The following is a 24,634-nucleotide window of genomic DNA, read 5'->3' as shown; positions in this document are numbered from 1 at the left end:
GCACCTGCCTGTTTCCTCTTCTTCATCCTCCTCCTCCTCCTCGCTCCCAGCCTCCAGTACTTCCCAGCTCCTCCCCTCCTCTGGGGTGTGTCCGGTTTCCCACCACCAAAAGCCAGGATCCAAATCCCTCTGTGGTTTCCCTGGGGGGCCCTTGGCCAGGTGTCCTCCACCATTCCTCCACATCTAGCCTGTCCCTGACAGTGCGATACTGCTTTTAAAAATGTAATGCAGATAGGGCCTATGATAAGTCATTCGGGGGCAAGGCATATTATTATAGGAATGTCACAAATGGGTATATGAACTTATTAACGGGGGTCCTTGGGTAAAAGAATACCCACCTGGATGAAATTAGGAATATTTGTTTCTTTATTCAATTTATAATACATTGCGTGGCAAGTTTCCGCCCCCCCCCCCCCCCGTGGAAATAATGACACATGGCACAATTATTAAAGTTAATGGGCTAAAAAAGGCCACAACTTTATTGGTTACAGGTGATGAGCGGTATTGGCTTAGGCATTGGTCCTAACCGACTATATCCAACTTCAGCCCGTCCGCTTGAAGTCCAGGAAGGGTTAACCACCATTATAATTAATAATAATAATTTTTATTTATACTCTGCCCTTCCTGGTTCAGGAAACTGGGTTCAGGGTGACTAACAACAAATTTAAAACACTTAATTGATGCTACAGTGGTACCTCAGGTTACATACGCTTCAGGTTACATACGCTTCAGGTTACAGACTCCGCTAACCCAGAAATAGTGCTTCAGGTTAAGAACTTTGCTTCAAGATGAGAACAGAAATGGTGCTCCAGCGGTGCGGCAGCAGCAGGAGGCCCCATTAGCTAAAGTGGTGCTTCAGGTTAAGAACAGTTTCAGGTTACGTACGGACCTCCGGAACGAATTAAGTACTTAACCTGAGGTACCACTGCACCAAGAAAACAGCATAAAATACGGTATAAAGTGTAAATAACAATAAAATCAAAAATCAATTTAGGGGGGAAATCCATCCAATAGACATTAGATGATCACCAGGGCTAGCTGGCTGAATTAGTCCCACTTGGGCCAGCGAGGAGACCAGGGAAGAACCAGCTGTGGGATCCCAGAGCGGGCAATCTTCACAAAAAGGAGAGGAGGAGGGAAGGAAGGGGAATAAAAGATCAGGCCAGGTTCAAATTGAAAGCCAGGTGGAATAGTTCTGTCTTACTGTCTTAGAGGGAGTCCTGCTGATGCACATCAAATAGGAGCTCCCCCAGGGTCACCAATAGGGGGCGTACCTTAGGCCCTCACCTCCCTAGGCTTCAGGCAGGGCCACACACCCCAGAATCCTTTACCGGACTACCCTTCAATATGTGGGGCAGGTGATGGTGTTACCTCCCCTCTTCCAACTACAGAATTATACCAATGCCTAACCACCAATAGCCCAAAAGTTGTGACGATTTGCAACGAGGTAGGTGAAAACCAAGTGGCTGATGCCAATTTGCCAAGTGGAAAAATTCCTACCAGGTCCCTCAACGGAGACCAACCAAGGTCCATAGCAAGGTCAAAGGCAAAACCTATAGGGCGGGAGGGTGGGAAAACCAAACAGCTGAGGAGCGGCAAAGAGGGAGATCCCCGGGCACGTCCTGCCTTAAATAGGGCAGGCCACACCCCCAGAGCCAGCCGATTGGCTGGCCAGGGGGTGACGAGGCTGGGAATCCCTCCAATCGCATGGGGGCTGGGCTGTGACGCCCGCAACCCCACCTCCTCAAAAGGGCGGAAGTGGCTTTCCTCCTCCCAGAGGAGTTCTGGGCAGCAGAAACATAACCATCAGTAGCAACATTTAAATATTCTAAAACCAGTTTAAAACATGTAGATATGAAAGGGGCAATTCAGCTGTCAGGAAGATAGCCCATCTCTGCAGCCCACCCACCTCCTCTCTGTGTGCAGAAATAGCCCTCCTTCCCCTCTGGAACTTAGTAAGGAACAGCACAGAGTTTATAGGGTTGTGGCACCATGGCCAATCCTCCAGTTATAGGCTTGATGCTGACGCTCTTCACTCCTTCTGGAAGCTGTAATTTAAAAACCCGCAGAAGTTTGGTGAAGACAATGAAGAGTTCGGTCCGCGCCAAGCGCTCTCCCACACAAATACGATGCCCTGCACAGGGAGGAACATTGAGATCCAGTTACAGATAGGTAGCCGTGTTGGTCTGCCATAGTCAAAACAAAAAAAAATTCTTTCCAGTAGCACCTTAAAGACCAACTAAGTTAGTTCTTGGTATGAGAAGGAAAGACCATGGAGAGACCTGGTCTGAACAAAGACCTTGGATTCTTATCTCATTATACATGACCAAGCCATTTTTCACCTTCTCACCCCTTGCTTTTTCCTGTAAGACCTATTGCAGTCGTTAAGAGTCGTCAACAGGCTCATCACAGCTATCTGCCAATCACCCATTCCCACCACCCTTCTGAGTAATACCCCTCCCCACCTTCTCACTATATAGAAGGGTCTGGTAACTTCTGTTTCAGTGTATCTGAAGAAGTGTGCATGCACACGAAAGCTCATACCAAGAACTAACTTAGTTGGTCTTTAAGGTGCTACTGGAAAGAATTTTTTTTTGTATTGAGATCCAGGTTAGTTAGTCAGTCTTGCTTATTCCTTGCTGACCAAGAAAAGGTGACACTATTCCATAAGGCTCACACAGCCATTGAATGACACACACTCCATGCAACATACATTGTGGGGCATCTGCAGGCATTTTTCTGGGCTGGGGTGGAAGAGAGGGCACACTTACCTACTGCAAAGGGCATGAAGGCTTCCTTGCAGAAGAATTTTCCATCTTTGTCCAGGAAGTGATTTGGGTTGAACTGATGTGGCGTCTCCCAGTGGTCAGGGTCATACAAGACAGAAGCTACATCGGGGATGATGACGGTGCCCTGCAAAACCATTAAGTAATGATTATAATCAACTCCTCAGTTCCAATGTATCCACATATGGACAGATCAAAATAAGCTCCTGGACAGATCTGCTTTGGGTGATTTCCTCCCCTCTCTTGCTGCTGTGGGTGTCAAGAGAAAGGGGTGCATATTGCTGGACAGATTATAAGAAATCAGAGTAGGAATGGAATCTTAAGTATAGTGGTACCTTAGTTGTTGAACTTAATCCATTTTGGGGATCTGTTCAACTCCCAGAACCACCCGAAAACCAAGGCGTGGCCGGAAATGACTGGCAGAATCCGAGACCAGGGAGAAGAGTCGGTAGAAGAAGGTTGGAAGAAATTTAAAGACTATCTACAGAAACATTGTAAAATTAAGGAATGTTAGAAGGATGCTGGATTGAAGTTATGTGGTTTTAGCAGTAATGTTACAAAGGAGTATGTAAAAATGGATTGTTAACAGGTGAGAATGTAAAGTTACAATATACTAAGATAAATTATTAAGATAAAAACAAAGATGGAAAGGATTTGCTGAATTAACTAACTGAACTAGAACACAAAAAAGGGAGGTGTGAGGAGGTCAAGGAAACAAGCAAATGAAAGATAAGATATGGAAAAATTGACTTGTTTTTAATTGTTTTTATTTTTATGTATTTTGTATTTTTTGTTTTATTTTCCTTTATTTTTGTAATTTTTTGAAATTTCAACAAATATTATTTTTTATGAAAAAAAAACCCCGAAAACCAAGGCGTGGCTTCCGCTTGGCTGCAGGAGCTTCCTGCACTCAATCGGAAGCTGCGTTGGACGTTTGGCTTCCTAAAAACGTTCGCAAACCGGAACACTCACTTCTGGATTTGCAGCGTTTGGGAGCCGATTTGTTCAGGAGCTAAGCCATTCAAAAACCAAGGTACTACTGTACTTCTGTATGATATTTGCATAACTCGAATACGTTGGGTGGTATTTTACTGAGATTTTGCTCATTTGCCTGCTGAAATTAATGAACACGACCAAGTTAGATCCATAAATTTCAATGGGTCTACTTAGTGCTAAGGCCACTCTGAAGCAGAGCCGGGAACCTGTGGCCCTCCAGATGGTCTGGCTTAATATAAGGTGGTTCCCCACATTCCATGGGAATTTAAGGTATAACAGAAGGAGGAGAATCGGTATACCTTTTTAAGACGATAGCCTTGCAGGGTTATGTCTGTTGTGCATTCTCTGAAGGACCCAACCAGCAGGACATTGCAGAGGCGCTGGACCTCATGAATGACGGCATTGGTGTACGGTAACCTCTTCCGATCCTCGTAACAGACCTCTTTGGAAGGATCCAGAACGGCATGTAGCTCCTCCCGGACTTTTTCTGGTGAAATATACACACGTATGCATACAAATCACCATGTCACATCAGATTAGCGGAGGAACCTCTGGCAGTCCTTCGGATAAATTTATATTTGATCCATGTCAGGACTAGGAAAATCCAAAGATTACACTGCCTTCCGTGAAACTTTTGGGGGGCCATATCCTAGCTGGGGGGGGGGGGAGAGGCAGAAGCAAAAGTGCATGGAGCAATGATGGAAAATTTCACTTTTGTGCAGCAGGCTAGTTTCTGCACACATCCCCTGACGCCTCTCCGTCTTCCATCCAGGCAAGGAAGAAGCATGGTCAGTCGGTGGCGTAGGGTGAGTTTCTGATGCCCAGAGCAGGCACACATGCGCACGTCGGGGATGGGGTGCGGAGGGTGAACAGAGCCCTCCAGTGCCAATCAATGCCACTGCATTCTGAGAGGGTGCAAGCTGCACCGGGGCTGGGCTTTTGGACAGAGCCTCTTCCTACAGAGACAGGAGAGCATGGCTCCACATCAGCCAGTTGGGGCTTCCCCCTGCGTGGGTGCTGGGCAGGCAGGTGGTGTAACGAGGTCCTTCTTAGTTCCAGTGAGGTGGGGGGGAGCCTGGATGTCCAATGCAGAGCCACGCTCTCCTCTCTCTCTAGTAGAGGAGATGCTGTCGCTGTGCGGCTTGCCTCCTTGCAGGGCACCTGGGAGCGGCGTCAGAGGTCAGTGGCAGCGTCGCGTCAAATGAAATGTCTGTGCAGAGGGGGAAAGGGCTGGCTGGTGGGCAGGTGCAGTGTGGGGCCCGTCCCAGCCCCAAAGATCCGGCCCTGGGGCAGCTTGCCTCCCCGCAGGTTGCCTGCAGTGGGGGCACCTGGTTGTGTCCTCTCACACCCTCAGAATCACATGTCTGGGGTCGCCCCCACCACAGCCCCAGTCAGGCTATGCCAGCGATCAGAGTTCAGGAGCACATCTCAGCCAGGCAAAAAGACTGTATTTTTCCGTGTATAATACGCCCCCATGTATAAGACGACCCCTATTTTTTTGGACTGCAACAAAACTATTGGGGGGGGGGGGAGAGATTGTCCAGAGTTCTACAGCCTGCCTGCCAATGAGAATCGCACCCATAGCTGCAGCCACCAATCATCTGCACGCTCGTTGCCAAAAGCCCACCTGCACACTCGACACAACCATGGCCAATTGCAGGCACGCATGCTGCGGCCATAAATAACCAGCCCAATTGCAGCGGCAGCAGCCAATCGTCAGCAGGTCTTGCCAAAGCAACCAATCACAAGCTCAGTCGCCACTGCCAATCTCCTGCTGGCTGTTGCCACCAATCGCCCGTCCCCCCTCTGCTATCCGTGTATTAGACGGCCCACAATTTTTGCCTATTATTACTAAGGAAAAAATATCGTCTTATAGAGAGAGAAATACAGTATTTGCGCTATGAAATGGAAGATGTGAGGGCTGTGACCAGGGGAGAGTTCTGAAGGCCAGGTAGCATTACCTGCAGAGCCACATCCAGCCCCAGGCTTGCAGCTCACCCACACTGACCAACTGGGTTAGTATGTTAAGGATAAACTAATGTTGATAGTTCAGAGGGAAATTCCCAAGTATCAAAAGACTATTTATATATGCTACTACTATGGCCCGTGTCTTGTTAGTCTCAAAATGGAAAACGAGTGAGATCCCAACCAAAGAAGAATGGCAACTTAAACTGATGGAATAAGTGCAACTTGTAGATTTAAACAAAAAAAATTCTTTCCAGTAGCACCTTAAAGACCAACTAAGTTAGTTCTTGGTATGAGCTTTCGTGTGCATGCACACTTCTTCAGATACACTGAAACAGAAGTTACCAGACCGTTCTATATAGTGAGAAGGTGGGGAGGGGTATTACTCAGAAGGGTGGTGGGAATGGGTGATTGGCAGATAGCTGTGATGAGCCTGTTGACGACTCTTAACGACTGCAATAGGTCTTACAGGAAAAAGCAAGGGGTGAGAAGGTGAAAAATGGCTTTGTCATGTATAATGAGATAAGAATCCAATGTCTTTGTTCAGACCAGGTCTCTCCATGGTTTTAAGTTTGGTAATAAGTTGCAATTCAGCAGCTTCTCTTTCCAGTCTATTTCTGAAATTCCTTTGTAGTAAAACAGCTACTTTGAGATCTTGTATAGAATGTCCTGGGAGATTGAAGTGTTCTCCTACTGGTTTCTCTGTCTTGTGATTCCTGATGTCCGATTTATGTCCGTTTATTAATAGTGTATCTGAAGAAGTGTGCATGCACACGAAAGCTCATACCAAGAACTAACTTAGTTGGTTAAGAACTAACTTTTTTTTGTTTTGACTATGGCAGACCAACACGGCTACCTATCTGTAATTGTAGATTTAACATATAGAATAAGTGAACAAGAAGAATATACATTTGAAGAAGACTGGAAGATGTTTACTGAATATATGGGTGAAAATTGTGTTCATTTAAAAACACTGGTAGCATTCAGATAAATTCAACAGTGTCAATAAGTTTTGATGGATATAACAATGGTTTACTGAATGGTTCAGTTCCTGTTGTAAAATATGCAGGGATGCTTGGTAAGCAAAACGAACCATGGAAAGAGAAGAAGGGAAGCCATTGATTTAAGATTGTTTAAATGACTATTTTGAAATGCAAATTAGAAAATTTTATTAAAATTGTGTTTGTGTGTGTGTGTAAAACGTTAAGCGAAACAGTGGAGGTGGTATATGCGCTGGCAAATTAGGTGCACAGCAACCAGCTTTCAAAACCAACTCTTTGCTTCAGTGAAACAGGCTGCAAAGTCCTGGCCCTGGCCCTGCCCCCGCCTGTTCAGCCAGCTTGTGCATGTGCTCGTGCCGATCTTCCCACATGATGCTTTCTACCTATAAAACGTATCTGGACTTGTTACGGAGGCCTCACCTTGGATGTCTTGAAAGGCTAGCATGTAGAGGAGAGCCCAGAGAAGCGTGACGGAGGTCGTCTCGGTCCCCGCTGCAAAGAAGTCTGTGATGACGTGGATCATGTTTTCCTCATCAAATGTGCTGTTGGGGTCGTCTTTGCTCTGTTGGTGCCCAAAAGGTGAGAGTAAGGTTAAAGGGTTTAGTGGCGTTCCGTTCTTTGGGTGGCCCTTGGATAGGGTAGCATTCTGAACTATGCCACACTACAGTGTGAAACAAATGGCAGGTGGGCAGAGAGCAGAGCAGGAATGGGGGAATATTTCAGCCTGTGGACCAACTTCCTGTCTAGGCCACCTTCTGAAGGACCATGGTAGGTGGGGCCAGAGACAACTCTCAGGACCTTTAACAAAATGCAGCCCCCAGAATTCTTTGAGAAAAGCCATGACTATGTGAGATGGTCTGGAAAGTGTGCAGAGGAGGGCAACTAAGATGATAATAATAATAAATTTTATTTATATCCCGCCCTCCCCAGCTAAGACCGGGCTCAGAGCGACTAACACCTGATATAAAAACAAATTGATTGAAATACAACTTAAAAACAAGAGTAAAATAAAATATTAAAACATTAAAATACAGAGTCATTTCAATGGAAACTCAAATCAAAAACTTTTGGGGGTTGAAAACGACAAGTCTTCAACAAGGCTAACTTTTCAGACTGGTCCTACATGGGCCACAAAAAAGCCAGGGAAGTCCCTGAATAGGAGTTCCATCACAGGAGGAGAAAGGAAAAAGGATAGAGGGGAAGGGAATCAAGTTGATTCCAAGCCAAAGGCCAGGCAGAACAAGTCTGTCTTACAGGCCCTGTGGAAAGAAATCAGATCCTGCAGGGCCCTGGTCTCATGAGACATAGCGTTCCATCAGGCCGGAGCCAGTGCTGAAAAGGCCCTGGCTCTGGTTGAGGCTAATCTGAGTTCCTTAGGGCCCGGGACCTCTAGGGTGTTGCTATTTATGGACCTTAAGGTCCTCCGTGGGGCATACCAGGAGAGGCGGTCCTGTAGGTACGAGGGTCCTAAGCCGTGAAGGGCTTTAAAGGTCAAAACCATCACCTTAAATCTGACCCTGTACTCCACCGGGAGCCAGTGCAGCTGGAAAAAGATCTAGGAGCCATACCTTATGAAGAGCAGTTGAAGAAACTGAGTATGGAAAAGAGGAGATTGAAAAGAGATATGATAGCCATTTTCAAATGTTTTAGGCTTGTTTTTTCCTGCTTCAGAGTGTAGGACTCGGACCAATGGCTTCAAGTTACAAGAAAGGCGATTCTGGGCGCATCGGAAGATGGCTGACAATAACATCTCTCCGACCCACACGAGGTAATTTGGAGGCTATGATGGGAGTAATTAGCCTCCCTACCCCCCCCCCAGGATGGTGGGGGGGACTGCCTTGTCTGCTGTGCCCTATACCACCCCTGAATTTGTGGGGATGGGGGCACTAGGCACAAAGCCCTCCTGTGGGATTCTGGTGCTCCTGGACGTCGTCCCTGATCCGCGCCACTAGCTGCAAGAACTTCAAAAGAAACAATTTGGATGAAGAAATGCACATATCTCAAGGAAGAAGGGGGAGTAAAGACTGCTAACAGAAGAGATCTCTGATAAAATAGATGAGTTGGAGGAACAAGAGAAATCATGAGAAGATACGCCAAGACTCAGTATGGCAAATGACTGATGGGGGAGGGGAAAAAACTTTCTTTTCTTTCCTTATGTGATTAAACAAGAATCCCCTCCCTCACGAGTCAGAAATGTCGTTTTAAGGACTTAAGCTGTGGATTTAAGGCTGTGTGGAGATAAACTTTCGAAACAAAGCATGTTTTAAGAAGAGCGTGGAATGTATAAGAGCTTTGGAATGACGCAGTTAAAAATGCCGTCGCCATATTGGGAAGTTCTGTCGGAGGACTTAAGTCTGAGACGAGAAATAGAGAAATAGAGCTGTTTTTATATTTTGGGTGAAACTCCTCAATGGGACTTAAGAGCGACAGTTTTGCGAGATTAATGATGGAAAGAGCGATGTTATCTATGAAGGCGATGATATATGGAAACCATCTCGATTTGAGGATTGGAAGAATGGAAAAATTCACACAGGATTATTATTGGTGTTTATCGGCTTAAGGAGACTATCAGAAGAGATCATAAAGAAAAAAGAGAAAATATATGAACAAGATGTGATGTGGAAACAGCAAGATAAGACTGGATAGAATTATGAGCTCTGTTTGGATTGATTTGGACTGATTTGGACAGTAGCAAGAAGATGATCAGAATCCCCCTTCGGATCTTGAAATATGGGTCCCCCCAACAAAGTTTAAAATTCGGCTTTGTAATTCGGAATTTATGTGATGTGATTTAATTTGATTTGATTGGCCGGTTAATAAAAATTGTTTAAAAAAAAAAGAAAGAAAGGCGATTCCGACTAAGCCTCAGGAAGAACTTCCTGTCAGTAAGGCTGGATCTACACTCACCTTTAAAAACGCTGCTAGAACGATATTAGAAAATGTTGAGACAGTCCTGTTTGGTTTCGCTTCGCTTCCACGAGGTCTGCCTAAGTTTATGATAGCTAGTTGCTCTGCAGAACCCTCTGGTGTCACATTTTAATAACACATTATTAACATTAAAAAAGAACGCCATATGGCTATGGTTATCAGAACCACTGCTTAACTCTTTTTTGGTGTTAAATGAGCTGTTTGACAGTGGAAATGTCTCCTTTAGGAGGTTGTGGACCCTCCTTCCTTGGAGGCTTTTAAGCAAAGGTTGGATAACCATCTTTCATAGATGGTTTAGCTGCATTTCTTACATTGCAGGAGGTGGACCAGGTGATCCTCAGGGTCCCTTCCAACTCTTCGATTCTATGATTTACCAGCATTTCCACCATCTATTCAGATGAGCTCCAGCTTCACAGAAGGCAGCCCCTTACCTTTTCAATCTGATTCAGATAGTAGTCAATTAAATCCTGCGGGTCAATTGGGTCCCTGGTCTTCTCGTGGCTTCTGATCTCGTCCCTTATAATTGCGTGCCCTTTTGCCAAGCATTCAAATGCCTTCTGGTGAGGTCCCGGCAAATGGCGCATCAGCCCAGGGAAAAGATCATATGCCTGGAGATGGAGAGAAAGAAAAGACGATTGGTTATCTGCCCTCGCCGCGTTAATCGTAGCTCTTTGAAGGGCACGCGGGCATACCCTCTAATATTTTGAGTCCCAAAGCCAGAACGCATGTCTTCCCGCCCGTACTCCTGCGCAAGTCACTGGACCCACGTGAAATCACGGAGCCCAAAAAATGCACTTTCCCCAGAGCTATGCTTGCACGGTGCGCCAAAGCATGCCTTTTTGGGGCACCACACTGAGATCGGGCCACTTTTCGGGGTGAGAGCTCGGAGCAAAATTGTGCGAGATCGTGACACCCAAAATGGCTTCCCTGCCCTCACGTAAGAAAACGGGATGTCCCATTTTTTCTGGGACAGTTGTGGGGCATGTGGGGGGGGGGTAAGCAAAGGCTGCTTTCGTGAGTGTGTAATTATGGCTCACAAAAAGGATCTTGTATATGGAAGGGCCGGTTATTCCTTCAGGCTATTAAAGCTAACGGATAAATAAATAAATAAATAATATATTAATTATGGGTCCTTGGGTAATATGCTTATGAGGGATAATTGTCTGAAACTCCATTGCTGTTTTTGGAATACTACTGCTCCCCGTCTCTCCTCAGATCCTCGCTTTCTTCTCCTTTCTTGCTTTTATCGTCTCTCTTCCTCGCTTTATGGTTGTTATTATTGCTCTTTGTGTATCAGAAAGTGAAAAAATAAAAACAGTTACAAAAAAGAGAGAGAGAGATTATGGGCCTGACATTGCCTTTGAAGCACCAACATTTTAATGAGGGATGCCAAGACGACGTAGCATCACATAAAACTACCCATGGCTGCTAGTCAGTTCTGTCTTCACTGTTGGAGGCTGTGATGCTTCTGAAATGGCAGCTGCTGGAAGCCACAGAGGGAAGAGGGCTCTTGTGCACACAAAAAAAGGATGCTGGACTAGAGGGACCTTTGGCCTGATCCAGCAGGACCCCTTTCCCTTTTCATCCTCACAACAGCCATGTGAGTTAGGTTAGGCCAGGCATAGGCACACTCGGCCCTCCAGATTGGGACTACAATTCCCATCATCCCTGACTACTGGTCCTGAAAGCTAGGGTTCATGGGAGTTGTAGGCCAAAAACATCTGGAGGGCCAAGTTTGCCTATGCCTGGGTTAGGCTAAGAGACTGTGTCTAGCGAAATGTTGCCCAATGAATTTTGTGGTTGAATCCTGGTCTTTGAGGCCCTAGTTCAAAACCTTGCAGGATACTTTTGGGAGACGAAAAAACTAAGGAGTAAACCCTACACTAATCCAGAGTGGCGTCCCTAAGACAGTTGGATGGCGCCTTGTTCGCCTCCTTCTGGCAATTCCTGCAGCCAAGATGGTGCCAAACACCTTGCTCTGCTTTCCTTTGGACCACCTCAGTGAGGACAAGAGTGGAGTCTTGTCCCCTGGGCAGCCCAGGACCCCCAGACACACTGCTCAGGCTAGCATCCCAGAGAAGTCACTTCAGCCTCTAACGCAACGGTTTGACTTAACCCCGAGAGGCATACTCCGTTGCCTCTCAAGACAGACCGATGCAATAACCCAGCTACCCTTCTGACACAGAACATTCACTTAATTTTGTTTTTTGAAATCTTTCGGAACACGCACAATTCGAAACGGGCTGGGCAAAAAATGGAACATGAAATCGACAGCCTTGACCATATCTTGGAAGACCTCGTCGTCGTAGGAGAAGCGATGCCCAAACACCACGGACGAGATCACGTTGGAGACCGCAGGGAAGATGGCGAGAGCAGGGTTCATGGGCTTCCCTGAAAGGGCAGGTGTGATAAACTGTCATCGTTTAACATTCAGACCAACATTTAGACCTGCCTAATATGAAGCCAAACGTTTTCACCTGAGAGGCCAGGAGCAAATCTAGTAGGAGGGGGAGGGCTGGGTCTGCCACAAAAAGTGGCTGCATTCATTATTGCTTTTGTGCTTGTCTTTCATTTCATTCTTTCAGTGTATGATTCTGCCTGACTCAGGGCTGGGAAACTTTTGGCCTGCCACATGTTATTGTACTACAACTCCCATCATTCCTGGCCTTGGTCCATACTTGCTCAGGGTGATGGGAGATGGAGTCACTTCCTACATGTAGAAGCATCTCCTCCTCCTCACAGACTGTTCCTTGCCGCATGCTAGAAGAGTGAGACTGAACCCAAAAGTGGCCTTCTCTTTGCAGACGATCCTGCACAAGACCCAGACTAAATCCCTCGGGGAAAGTTAGGTAGGATTGCACCAAGGTTCCTTTTGTGTGGTGTTTCTCCAGGGTGCAAGAGCAAATAAACACATCAGTGAAACACTGCACAAAATCAGTCTCAACCCTGGAGCCTTGCCAAGAATCAGGGCAGAAGTTCAGAACTCCTCCAGTCGGCTCCCATTGGAGTCAACGCCAAAGGCTCTATGCAAGGAGCAGGCAATAATGTTGCTTCAGCAGCAGCTGGCAGTCAAGTGGGGCCCTAAAGAGTCCTGCAGCCAAGCAATTGCCTCTAGGTCTGCCCTCTTGGAAGTAAGCTGTTGCATTTAAAGAGGCTGTGCTCTGTTTTTTAGTTGTTGGTTCCAAAGGAGCCAGGGAGGGTGCCCTCCAGCATTGTGGGTGATTCTGGAGGGGAGAGGGAAAGGGCAGTCTCCATAGACTTGCAGATCATCACATTTTTAAATATGTGGTTTCCTGGATGATAGAACTGTAGAATTGGAAGGGGCCCTCAAGGTCACTGCAGATGCAGGAATCTCAACTAAAGCATTTATGAGCTGCGTAAACTCCAGAGCTTCAACAGACACATCCTAGGCATGCCTATGCTTTTCAGTCTTACACCCATGAGGCCTAGAAGCTTAAATAGTCACACTAGAAGAAACTGATCCTATAAATGCATTGGGCAGTTAAACCTTCCATTTCTGCATTGTTAGCCCTGACCCAGAAGTGCTAATCAATTCACAAGCTTGAAACTGCACATAATGTTTTTAATATTTAATGCTGTATTGTTTTTAATACTTGATTGGAAGCCGCCCAGAGTGGCTGGGGAAACTCAGCCAGATGGGCAGGGTATAAATAATAAATTTATTATTATTATTATTATTATTATTATTAGATAATGGTGGTGTTTCTGACCTCCCTCATTTCGAAATAGTTCGAGGAGATAGTTCGACTCCTGTTGAATGCGGTACTCCACGCCCTTCTTCCCCATGCCTAAATTCCGCAGGGTCGTCAGGCTAAAGCGCCTCTGCTGCTTCCAGATGTGGCCAGTTGCAAACAGAACTCCTGTTAGAGCAGATCAGCAATACGTTATAGAAGCACTGGAGTGGGGTGCGAAGAAATGCATCAAAGAACTGTATACGGTATGCCTTGCGGGAAAAAAAGTTTGTATGTTTTTAGCTGTTGGTATTTTATCTGGATTGCTTTAAATTGTGTGAGCTGCCTTGAGCCCTGGTCCAGGAAAAGGCAGGATATAAAGAACAACAACAACAACAGCCTGGAGAAGCCAGAGATGGAACCTAGGATTTTCAATGGGCAATCCAAGCGCTGTGCAATTGAGCTACAGACAATCCTTGACCCAACGCTAGTTGTGTGTTCATTATGCATAGCTGGCAGGGCAAAATGTGGAGGGAGGTGGAAGGCATATGTGCAGCTCATTCCTATTATTATTATTATTATTATTATTATTATTATTATTAATTTTCATCCATACACAATTTTGGTACATGTACAGCCTTAAATAATTATACCATTAAATATTGATTCAAGCTTGTTTTTGTACATGCTCTTTTCTTATAATTTCTAACTAAACCAAAGTAAAAAAAATCCAATAAAATAAATTCCAATAAACTAAATTATATGAAAACAGACTTCCCGTCATTTCCCGATGTAAGTTACATTTACGACATTGAATGTACTTCTACTTCTTACCTTACTCTTACTATGGTTTCTAGTACTTTCTTATAACATATCATACCGTTTTCCCTTGCTTAGTAGTATTTAATTTACACAAGGGTTATTCAAACGCTGCCATAGATGTTATTTTTGTAGGTATCTCTTGAACATATCCCATTTTTGCAGGAATGATTGTTTTGTATTTCCCCTTAATCTATTTGTCAATTGAGCCAATTCTGGATAGTCTAATAACTTGTTCTGCCATTCCCTTACTGCTGGTACTTTCCCCCCTTTCCAGTTTGATGCAACTAATAACGGGGCAGTGGCTGTTGCATATAAAAAGATTTCTCTTATATTTTTCGGGATATCACTGCCTAAAATTCCAAGTAGAAATGCTTCTGGTGTGTGCAGCTCATTCCTATTGAGGAAGTACGGATGGATGCCATTTGGATCCACTGGGTATGAATTTCGATGGTGTGTGCGCTTGTATGTAGAAGCTTGTCCACATTCTGCCATGGCTACTCAAATATCTGCCAGAAGCCACTCATGCACTGTGGATTTTTGAAGGGATCAGTTACTGAGAACATTTGTGGGTGCCACAGGAGGTACTCGTGGGTACCCCAATGCCTGCAGGTGCCACAGCCGGGTCCTCTGGAGTAGCAGATTCTGAGCTAGGTGGACTCATATTTTTACTTTTTAGAAAATAGCATCCTATATCCCCGCATTGTATGCAAAAACAAGAGGGCCTGGAAATAGACTGATTTGTCCATTTCTGATTTGTCCATTTCAGTATACAGTGGTACCTCGGGTTACAGACGCTTCAGGTTACAGACTTTGCTAACCCAGAAACAGTACCTCGGGTTAAGAACTTTGCTTCAGGATGAGAACAGAAATCGCACACTGGCGGCGCGGTGGCAGCGGGAGGCCTCATTAGCTAAAGTGGCACCTCAGGTTAAGAACAGTTTCAGGTTAAGAACGGTACCCCTAGTTATGCAGGTCCGGTTTACCAAACACAGTGCGTTCCCTGGAAATCATTTGTTAGGCGAGTGTTCGCATAATGAGTCCACAATTTCTATTGATTCCTATGGGAACATTTCTAAATGGGGATTTGATTGATTCCCCCCTCCCTCCATGGTTTGTTCCTAGGAATTGCTGCAGCCAACATGCAAAAGAGAGACAAAGGGAAAATTGATTTGTCCGGTCTAACGAAACACAAGCAAGCAACGAAGTAAGGAAGTGGGCAAACTCTGGCTGTTTGGATATCTGAATCTGTGGAGTGTTTAGCGAGGTCATAATTTTGTACGTTAAGATAACTGAATTTTCAGATGGCGAGCGGATCGACAGCGGAACCTGCGTGTATTGGGAATTCAATTAGCATTTTTGATGGGCATTGTTTTTTTCCCTGTATGCTCCCCGCCCCCTATTTGAGTGCATTTTGTTGCATTTGATCAAGGTAGAGCCCAGAAATCTCAACACCCTTAACGGTAAGGAGGTTGACTTACCTTTTCCCTTCATTGTCTCAATCACGAAAGGGGTCATGGGCCGGCCCGTCATCTGTTCGGAATGTGTGATCAGCGCCTCTTTCACAGCATCGAACCCATTCAGGATAATCATGGGTTTGTGTCCCACCCACATGGTGAAGATCCTCCCATAATCCTTTGATATCTGCAATTTAGACAAATAAAATAAAATAACTTTTCTTGTAATTATTTATTTAATTCTTTTTTGAAACAACTTTGTAGGCAACTCTCTAGCAAAAGCAACTTCCTCCCAATATGCTTTGCTGCCTGAAATGAAACACAAGTTGGCACCTCCTTCCCGTTCTACATACTATCAAAATGCAAACCGGCAGTAAATCACACAGTTCAGAGTTTGCTCTTTACAGTATTAGCAAAAACAAAATTTCTGCAGACTTGGCCGAGTGTCAGGCCTAATGGGCAGAGCAGCTCGTTCTCTGTGATCTTAACTCCATGAAAATCAATTGTTGAGACTGAAAGTCCTCGGCTCCTCGCAGTCGTCTGTCCCCTCTTCGCCAGTGCTTTCTCCAAAAGAATCTGAAATTGCTCCTGTGTGAAGCCAACCTCTCCTCCGCGCTTTTCATGCCTCTTCTGGTTCTGGGAGTCAAGGGTGGAGGGGAGCTTGTCACAGCAGGGAGGGGAGATACCCGTGACTCTTCACCAGGCTGACACATCTCTGCCTCTTGGCCTCTCTTGCTTCAGCTTCTGCCTCTGATTCTGGACTTCTCTCTACCACAGACTCCCCCTGCTCACTGAGCCCTGTTACCTCTTCACCTTCCAACACCTCCTCTTCTCAGACTTCTCCCTCTGACCACTCATCATCCCACCATCGCTCCCTGGACTCTGAGCCGCCAACCCTAGCTGGTTCCTCCCACCATTCCTCTGCATCCAACCAGTCCATGACACATACAAAATCTGACTGGACTGGTAGATGAACCTTACTTCAGTGCTGCTGCTGGGGCATCCTCCTTCTCCATACCTAAGGGTCTCTTAAGGACCACCTGGACCCTTAAATCCCAGCTGAATCACTGAGATCATCTGCAGGAATGTTGTTGGTTGTCCCCTGAGTTGGTGAGGCTCATTTGACGTCAGTGCAAAATAGAGGGTGGAATTCAACATTGCATTCTTCCACTTGTTCCATCTGTCAAAGGATTTCAGCTTGCCAGGTGGAACAATCCCCCTTCTCCCCCCCCCCTAGTGCTGTTCTAGGGGGTTCTACCAACCATCCATAGCAATTGGGGGGGGCTGCATGGGATGCAGAGAGGGAGAAAGCCACATTTTGCAAGTGTAGTTCCTCACACAGGGCTTCCACTGACTGGCCTAGTTGGCTAAATCCTCTAACCCCCCGAGACCTTAGTGTCACTGGTCCAGTCCTGTGGAATGTTCTGCAAATAGACACTCAAGAAGTCACGTTCTGTTTCAACCTTTAAACACCTGCTGAAGACTTTTATTTACCACCAGACATGCAGGAAAGTGGGGAAACAGACACCCATAAAACTGAATGCAGCCCATCAGCAATGTATAGGGGCCCACTAGGGCACAGGTGGGGCATATTTTTCAGCCACATTTGCTTGTGGGGAATTTTCCGGGCGGTCTCATGCCGTTGGTGGTTTGGTCCAGAGTTTAAAGAGGGCCACTCAACTAGGGATCTCAGAGAATTCCAATAAAGGCGAAATGAGAGTGGAAATTTCCCATGCCGGTTTATTCATCCTATATATACATTGTTGTTTCAGACCTGGTGTGCTGGGAGAATGAATTACTATCTTCCCTTGTTCAGTTCTTTACAGTGTTTATCTGGATGGGACATTCCATTCCTTCCACTGTTTACCAACTAGCATACGAGCTGCGGCCATAAATAACTCACAGAGTACATATCCAGTCTCTGCCATTAAAATTCCACTCTGGAGTTCTTCCTCGGGGTTTCCGGCTGATGTCACTATTTGTGGCAGTTGAGTTCTACTGCCCTCTAGGGGTGTGGAGCTATTAGGGCAGGGGAAAACCAGGATTTATGAGGTAAAATTCCTGACAATGCTCCTCAGGGTGTTCTGGGGAGTTCACTGCATCCTGTGGTGTTGCTTAAACTTGTATCTGCCAACTTGAACGGCAGAATGGGCCAGACCTGGGAAGTGTGTCCCTGACATGGATGAACTTCTGTCTCCGGCATGATTTGTGATCAGTTCCTCACTAATTTGGAATATTGGCATTAATCAAGAGGCACTCCTGAGACGCCGTATGATAACGGGTTGCAATCAATCAGCAGCTGAAAGGACTGTGTTCAGATCTTTGAAGGTATTTGAATGATTTCTAAGAAGCTTGAAAACCCTTAAAACAGCCAGGAAGGAAGGGGGAGGACAAGACACTTTGTGCTTTTAAATGGTCTCCAACTGGTCTTTTTCTTTCTTAACCTCCGCTGCAAAATGAATGAGTCATGTGTAGTCGTAGCTATATTAATCTGTCTGGCACTGAGGAAAAGAGGGAAGAGGCGTTTCATTTATGCTCAACAAAGAATTTAATAATGTTTTATTATGCCTACCCAGTCATTGGATTGGATCAAGAGTGTAAGGGAGCAACTCAGAGTAAAAAGATAAACAGCTGCTAATTAAATCTGGCAAGAGGCTGCATTTGTGAAAAGTTTTCGTTTTTTTAACCGTGTGCCGAGGAAAACCCCCAAAGTGGAATTTTAATGGCAGAGATTGGGCGCGTTGTCTGGGAGTTATTTATAGCAGCAGCCTATATGCAACTTGGTGGACAGTGGAGGTATGAGATCAAAAAAATGAAATGTGATTTTGTAAACATAGAAGCGAACCAAACAAAGGAGGATGGCAATTAACTCTCCCAGCACACCAGGTCTGAGAACAACGTTTATGAAGGACTACACATGTGAAATGGATTTTATATTTATGAAAAACAACAGAGGTGCAGCTGTAAGGAAACAAGAAGGCCAGCTGTGAGAATGGACCAACATCAAGAGAAGGATAAAGAGGAGATTTAAGAAGAATGAAGTGACTACATGAGGAAGAAATGGTCATAAGTTTGCAACAGGAGTGGGAAACCTGATTTTTTAATATAAGAAATTGTATTATTAATAATAATAATAATAAATTTTATTTATATCCCGCCCTCCCCAGCCGAAGCCGGGCTCAGGGCGGCTAACAACAATAAAAGTACAAAAATACAGCACAAACAACACTCTAAAATCATTCATTATAAAATTAATTAAATTCAAGCCACTGGCCACCATTGGGCCAGAGCTCCGTGAAGATTGCCGAGGGAGGGAGTCAGGCTGTGCCCTGGCCAAAGGCCTGGCTGTTCAGCTCTGTCTTGCAGGCCCTGCGGAAAGATGTCAAGTCCCGCAGGGCCCTAGTCTCTTGTGACAGAGTGTTCCACCAGGTCGGAGCCACAGCCGAAAAAGCCCTGGCTCTAGTTGAGGCCAGCCTAACTTCTCTGTGGCCTGGGACCTTCAAGATGTTTTTATTTGAAGACTGTAAGTTTCTCTGTGGGGCATACCAGGAGAGGCGGTCCCCGTAGGTATGAGGGTCCTAGGCCGTATAGGGCTTTAAAGGTTAAAACCAGCACCTTAATCATGATCCTGTACTCCACCGGGAGCAGTGCAGCTGGTATAGCACCGGGTGAATGTGATCTCGCAGCGAAGACCCCGTAAGGAGTCTCGCCACGGCATTCTGCACCTGCTGGAGTTTCTGGGTCAGTCTCAAGAGCAGCCCCACGTAGAGCGAGTTACAATAATCCAGTCTGGAGGTGACCGTCGCGTGGATCACAGTGGCTAGGTCAGGGCGAGAGAGGTAAGGAGCCAACTGCTTAGCTTGGCGGAGATGGAAAAATGCCGCCTTTGTTATAGCTGCAATCTGCGCCTCCATGGAAAGGGAGCTGTCGAAGATTACACCTAAACTCTTAACGGACGGTGCTGGCACTAATTGCACCCCCACAAGAGATGGGAGTTGCCCTCCCAATCCCATATCGTCCCATCCCAGCCACAGGACCTCTGTCTTCGAAGGATTTAGCTTCAACCAGCTCCCACGTAACCATCCAGCCACAGGTTCCAAACATCTGATCAGTGTGTCTGGGGCCGAGTCAGGATGGCCATCCATCAACAGATAGAGTTGGGTGTCATCGGCATACTGATGGCAACCCAGCCCAAAACTCCAGACAAGCTGGGCGAGGGGGCACATAAAGATGTTGAAAAGCATCGGGGAGAGTATCGCACCCTGAGGTACTCCACACACCAAGGAGTGGCGTGATGGCAATTCCCCCCCAAGCGCCACCCTCTGTCCCCGACCAGAGAGAAATGAGCGCAGCCATTGAAGGACTTTGCCCTGGATCCCCACGTCGACAAGGCGGTGGTCCAGAAGTTCGTGATCGACCATGTCGAAAGCTGCTGACAGATCTAGAAGAATCAGCAGCCCCGACCCGCCTCGATCCAGCTGTCTACGAAGATCATCTGTTAGGGCAACCAGAGCCGTCTCGGTCCCATGACCAGCGCGGAAGCCGGACTGGAATGGATCCAGAGCTGATGTTTCATCCAGAAACCCACCAAGCTGTTCAGCAACCGCTTTCTCAATCACCTTACCCAGGAACGGAAGATTCGAAACCGAGCGGTAATTGGATAGATCTAAAGGATCTAATGATGTTTTCTTTAAGAGCGGGCGCATCCCTGCCTCCTTCAGTTCCCCTGGGAATGTCCCCGTGCCAAGGGACAAATTGATGATATCCCCAGGAGGGCCCACACCTCTTCTGGACACGCTCTAATCAGCCAAGACGGGCACGGGTCGAGAGGACAGGTGGTGGGCTTTCCAGCTCGGAGGAGTCTGTCCACATCAGCTGGGGATATCCGGTCGAAGTGGTCCAATACTGGACCCGAGGACAGTCGAGGGGCCTCCAGTTCCTTTATTGTATCCAAATTGGCAGGGAGGTCATGGCGGAGCAACAAGACCTCCGCAAAAAAAGCTCGCAAATGCCTCATAGCTGTGTGTCAAATTGTTATTTAAATTTTGCTGTCCCTCAAGGGACGTTAAAGACCTGATTATTCTAAATAATTGCGCCGGGTGAGAGCTAGCGGATGCAATGGATGCAACTAAATAATTGCGCCGGGCGAGAGCTAGCGGATGCAATGGAGGCCGAGAAGTAAGACTTCTTAGCAGCCTTCACCGCCATCTCGTAGGTTTTCATAAAAGCCCTATAAGATGTTCTTGAGGCTCCGTCACGGGCACCCCGCCATACTCGCTCTAGCCGTCTGAGGTCCCTCTTCATTTTCCGGAGCTCCTCGGTAAACCAGGGAGCCCGGTTTCTGCGGGGTCGCAGAGGGCGCTTCGGTGCCAGGAGCTGGATATTCCAGCCCTCAACAAGCTCAGTCAATGAGTCGCCAGGGGGAGCAAGGTCCCGCAAGGCTTGGCGGAATCTATCAGGGTCCATCAGCCTCTGCGGACTTAAATTAATTCAGACTGATTTGTAATAATTTGGAAAACCGATAGAAAATAATAATAATGGAATTCTTCCTTGGCACACAGTTAAAAGCAAAATCTTTTCTCAAAATCGGCCTCTTGCCAGATCCATTTGGCAGCCGTTCATTCTTCTTGCTCTGTATTGCTCCCTCACACTCCTGTTTGAATCCAAAGGTTATTTTAAATAAAGTCCCTTCAACCTCGGCCGAGGGGGGTAGAGTTGAGGTTTGTGAAAAACTGCAGCTTTGAAGTGGACAATTAGTGAGTTGGCAAGAAGCCAAGTTAAGCAAGAGTACGTGAGAAAGTCTGTTTGGAGATAGGGAAGCCTAGCAACAGGTGGTGATTGGCTAGCAACAGGTGGTGATACGGCAGTTGGAGTTCAGAGGTTGGTGTGTAGAGTTTGAATCAAGTCTGTGTATATAGTAACTTGTACAAAGCTGTGCTATACTCAGTGTAATGGTTATATGGGGTTGCTCGTGCGTAAGTTGCCGCCACTCCTGTCTAGGTAGCCTGGTTAAACCTTTCCTGGCTGGACAGCCCTTCACTTCGTGGCTGTTCAGTCGCTAGCAGAATCTGTCAGTGGGCATTTCTTGAACTGCTTCCAGCAAAGAAGTTCTTTGACGCCAAGTCTACACCTACTTTCCCTGCGCGGAAGTCTTCTGCGCAGGGTGGGTGTGGGTAGCAGAGGACCTGTGCTCTCCCCGCTGATCTCCAGTGAAGAGTCCTGGAGACCCCTCTCCGATTCCCCCATCCGCCCCCCTTTATCTCTGGTGTTACGCTGATTTCCTTCCCCAGCCGCTGAGTCCCCTCTCTCCCTGCTTGGCCCTTCTCTGGCATCGCTTGGGAGCCCTGCCTCCACTTCTGGCTCCGATGTCAGTTCCCTGACACTCAGTATATAATAAAAGCAAATACAAATCAAGTTACTGTTCAGCAAGTTATGTTCCTGAGATGTCATCCTGGACTTTGACCAAACTAAGCATCCTAGAGCGAAATATACATCAGGATTAAACACCGCCCGCCCCCGCCCCATCATAGAACCATAGAATCATGGAATTGTGGAATAGGAAGCATCTTCAAAGGTCATATTGTCCACCCCCACAAATATAACCATAAAACTGTCATTGTCCCTTATTTGATTTAAGAGCATCGGGTAAGACAGGGTTGTCTATTGGCCCCAGCATTGTTCAGCTTTTACATTAACTCACTGGTGACTCACATGGCCAATGATGCATTCCACCCCCCCAAATTAGCAGGCCGATCTCTGAATGTTCTTCTGTATGCGGATGACGCCGCACTTCTTGCCAGATCCCCTATTGGACTGAGGAGAACGTTGCAAGCTCTACATGAATACTGTGATCAGCATGAGCTCCAACCCAACTATGCTAAGACCAAGATCATGGTCTTCTCTGCCTGACCGAGACTCCATCGATGGTCGATGAACGGGATTCCCCTAGAGCAGGTTAACTGCTTTAAATATCTGGGACAAGTAACACGGTCAAATAGGTCTTTTCTGGCCCATAGCGACTATATAACAACTAATGCATCTAAAGCAGCCATCCAGATTAGATCTCTATATGCTAAGAATCAGGCTCAATCAGTGGAGATAGCATTGAGACTCTTTCAAATGAAAGTCCTCCCCCTTCTTTTGGTGGGCATCTCTTTAGGCTCCCGTAGGGATTTTTTGAAACTGGATTCTATCCAAACGCGATTGCTTAGAGCCATCCTTAGGATTTCCCCCTCGGTAGCGGGTGCGGTTATGAGATTAGGGGTCGGCTGGCAAGCTCTACGGTATGTGGCCTTGAAGACGAAGCTCTAGCTATGGCTCAAGCTTTGTTTTAAACCAGTGGGTATTGCCCCCTTGATATTGAGGGACGATTTCCAATCATCTTGGGAAAGGGAGGTCATTAACGAGGTTCAATCCTGCGGATTGTCTCACCTTTACTTTGTGTCTATGACGTACAATCAAGCTAGAGATGTGATCTCCCGGAGACTGAGTGACATTGCCAGACAAGAGGACATAGCCCAGGTAAAACCAGGGATGTTCCTAGGGGACCAGATTTATCGGACCATACCAGCCCCCTATCTTGCAGAAATCCACTATGTGGAATACCGCATACTTCTTACAGCGGCTAGATTAAATGTCCTTGACTCTGTGATATTGTGGGGAAGGTACAGGGGAGTACCATACGCCCAGAGAACCTGTCATTGTGCCATGGGTGTGGTTGAGTCCACCGAACACATTCTCTTGACTTGTCCTTCTTATGCAGAGCCTAGACAAAATTTTATAGACCCACTCCTAGGTCAATTTAGCTTCCTACCCGAAGAAAACCAGGTTTTACACTTGCTGAATAATGTGAATAGAGCAGCTTCCAACACAGTATAAAAACATAATAAACATCAGTCATTAAAAACTTCCCGATACATGGCTGCCTTCAGATGTCTTCTAAAAGCTGTTTAGTTATTTATCTCCTTGACATCTGATGGGAGGGCATTCAAAAGGTTGTGTTTAATATTTTGTCAGGAGGCTGGCAGAGTGGCTGGGCAACCCAGTGAGGTGGGCAGCATAGAAAAAATAACATTATTATTAATAATAATATCAATATTAATAATATCAATAATATCAATAATAATAATAATAATAATAATAATAATAATAATAATAATAATGGAGGGGGTTCACATGAACACCACATCTTCCTGGCTGCAAAAACGGTGGGGAGACTCTTCGCTCAGTAAAACATAAACAAAAACCTGTCTCATTTACAAGAAGCATCGACAATTATTTGCTTGAGACTTCTAAATACATACCTTTTTGTGCATTTCATTTCATTTTTTTATTTCACTTTTAATTGGTATACTGCCTTTCTATATTACTTTACACAAGCAGAAGAAACCACAATTTATACAACGAAGGTGATACACCAGGGGTTGGCAACCGAAGGCCCAGGGGCCACAAGCAGCCCATGGGGGGTTGTTTAACTGGCCCAGGGACACCCGCTGCCCGCTCAGGGACCCCACGCCGCCCGCTCGGTCGGCTCCCGTGTGCTGTTCTAACCCATCTTTATTCGTTACAAGTCGCCAAAGTATTCTGACCCCTTCCCTTCTGCTGCTGCAATCTTAAATCAGTTTCATTTCAACAATATGGCAAATCACGCCAGCAAAAATAAATACCTTGGTGTATGTTTCCTGGTTGAGACTCAAGTCCAAGCGCCACAGACTTCCAATGATGGGAAAGGGGGTTGGCCCAGGTGGGTACTGCCGACTCAGCCATTGCAGTTTTAGGAACTGCACGATCAGGAGAGTTACAATGGCAACGGCAATGAGCCCGCTCACTCCCACCATTGCCCTGGCTGCTTTATCTCTCGGTTTTAGGATCAGCTTGTACCTTTTAATGGTCTGGAAATATCTGCTTCCTTAGTGAGCTGTCTTCATCTTCAAGGCTGCCTGAAAGTTTTTGTGAAGGCTGCCTCAGCTTCCTCATTTGTTACTGCATGG

The 24,634-nt window shown here is 46.2% G+C and overlaps 1 protein-coding gene across 2 annotated transcripts; it reads right to left on the bottom strand.

Annotated features, from left to right (window-relative positions):
* Nucleotides 1-443: 443 nt before the first annotated feature.
* LOC310844920 (cytochrome P450 2J2-like) lies at nucleotides 444-24,634 on the bottom strand. 2 transcript variants are annotated; one of them, XM_083739670.1, is made up of 9 exons: nucleotides 24,311-24,634; nucleotides 15,669-15,831; nucleotides 13,408-13,557; nucleotides 11,907-12,067; nucleotides 10,108-10,284; nucleotides 7,169-7,310; nucleotides 4,082-4,269; nucleotides 2,772-2,913; nucleotides 444-2,134 (listed from the first exon to the last, which is right to left on the bottom strand). In XM_083739670.1, exons 1-9 carry the CDS (start codon nucleotides 24,479-24,481, stop codon nucleotides 1,953-1,955), a joined length of 1,476 nt encoding a protein of 491 aa, XP_083595796.1. In that variant the 5' UTR covers nucleotides 24,482-24,634; the 3' UTR covers nucleotides 444-1,952. The 2 variants fall into 2 exon arrangements, with proteins under 2 accessions (XP_083595796.1, XP_083595797.1); XM_083739671.1 differs by lacking the exon at nucleotides 24,311-24,634 and adding an exon at nucleotides 16,450-16,537.

The sequence above is a fragment of the Podarcis gaigeae genome, assembly GCF_964106915.1.
Source record: "Podarcis gaigeae genome assembly, chromosome: 5".
Classification (NCBI taxonomy): Eukaryota; Metazoa; Chordata; class Lepidosauria; order Squamata; family Lacertidae; genus Podarcis; species Podarcis gaigeae.
This window is presented reverse-complemented; position numbering and strand designations above follow the sequence as displayed.

Coding starts and splice junctions, on each gene's coding strand:
- LOC310844920 (XM_083739670.1), bottom strand. CDS start 24,481: ATGGTGGGAGTGAGCGGGCTCATTGCCGTTGCCATTGTAACTCTCCTG. Junction 15,832..24,310: donor ACCAGGAAACATACACCAAG/GTATTTATTTTT, acceptor TCTAAATTGCAG/ATATCAAAGGATTATGGGAG. Junction 2,914..4,081: donor AAGGCTATCGTCTTAAAAAG/GTATACCGATTC, acceptor ATGGTTTTGCAG/GGCACCGTCATCATCCCCGA.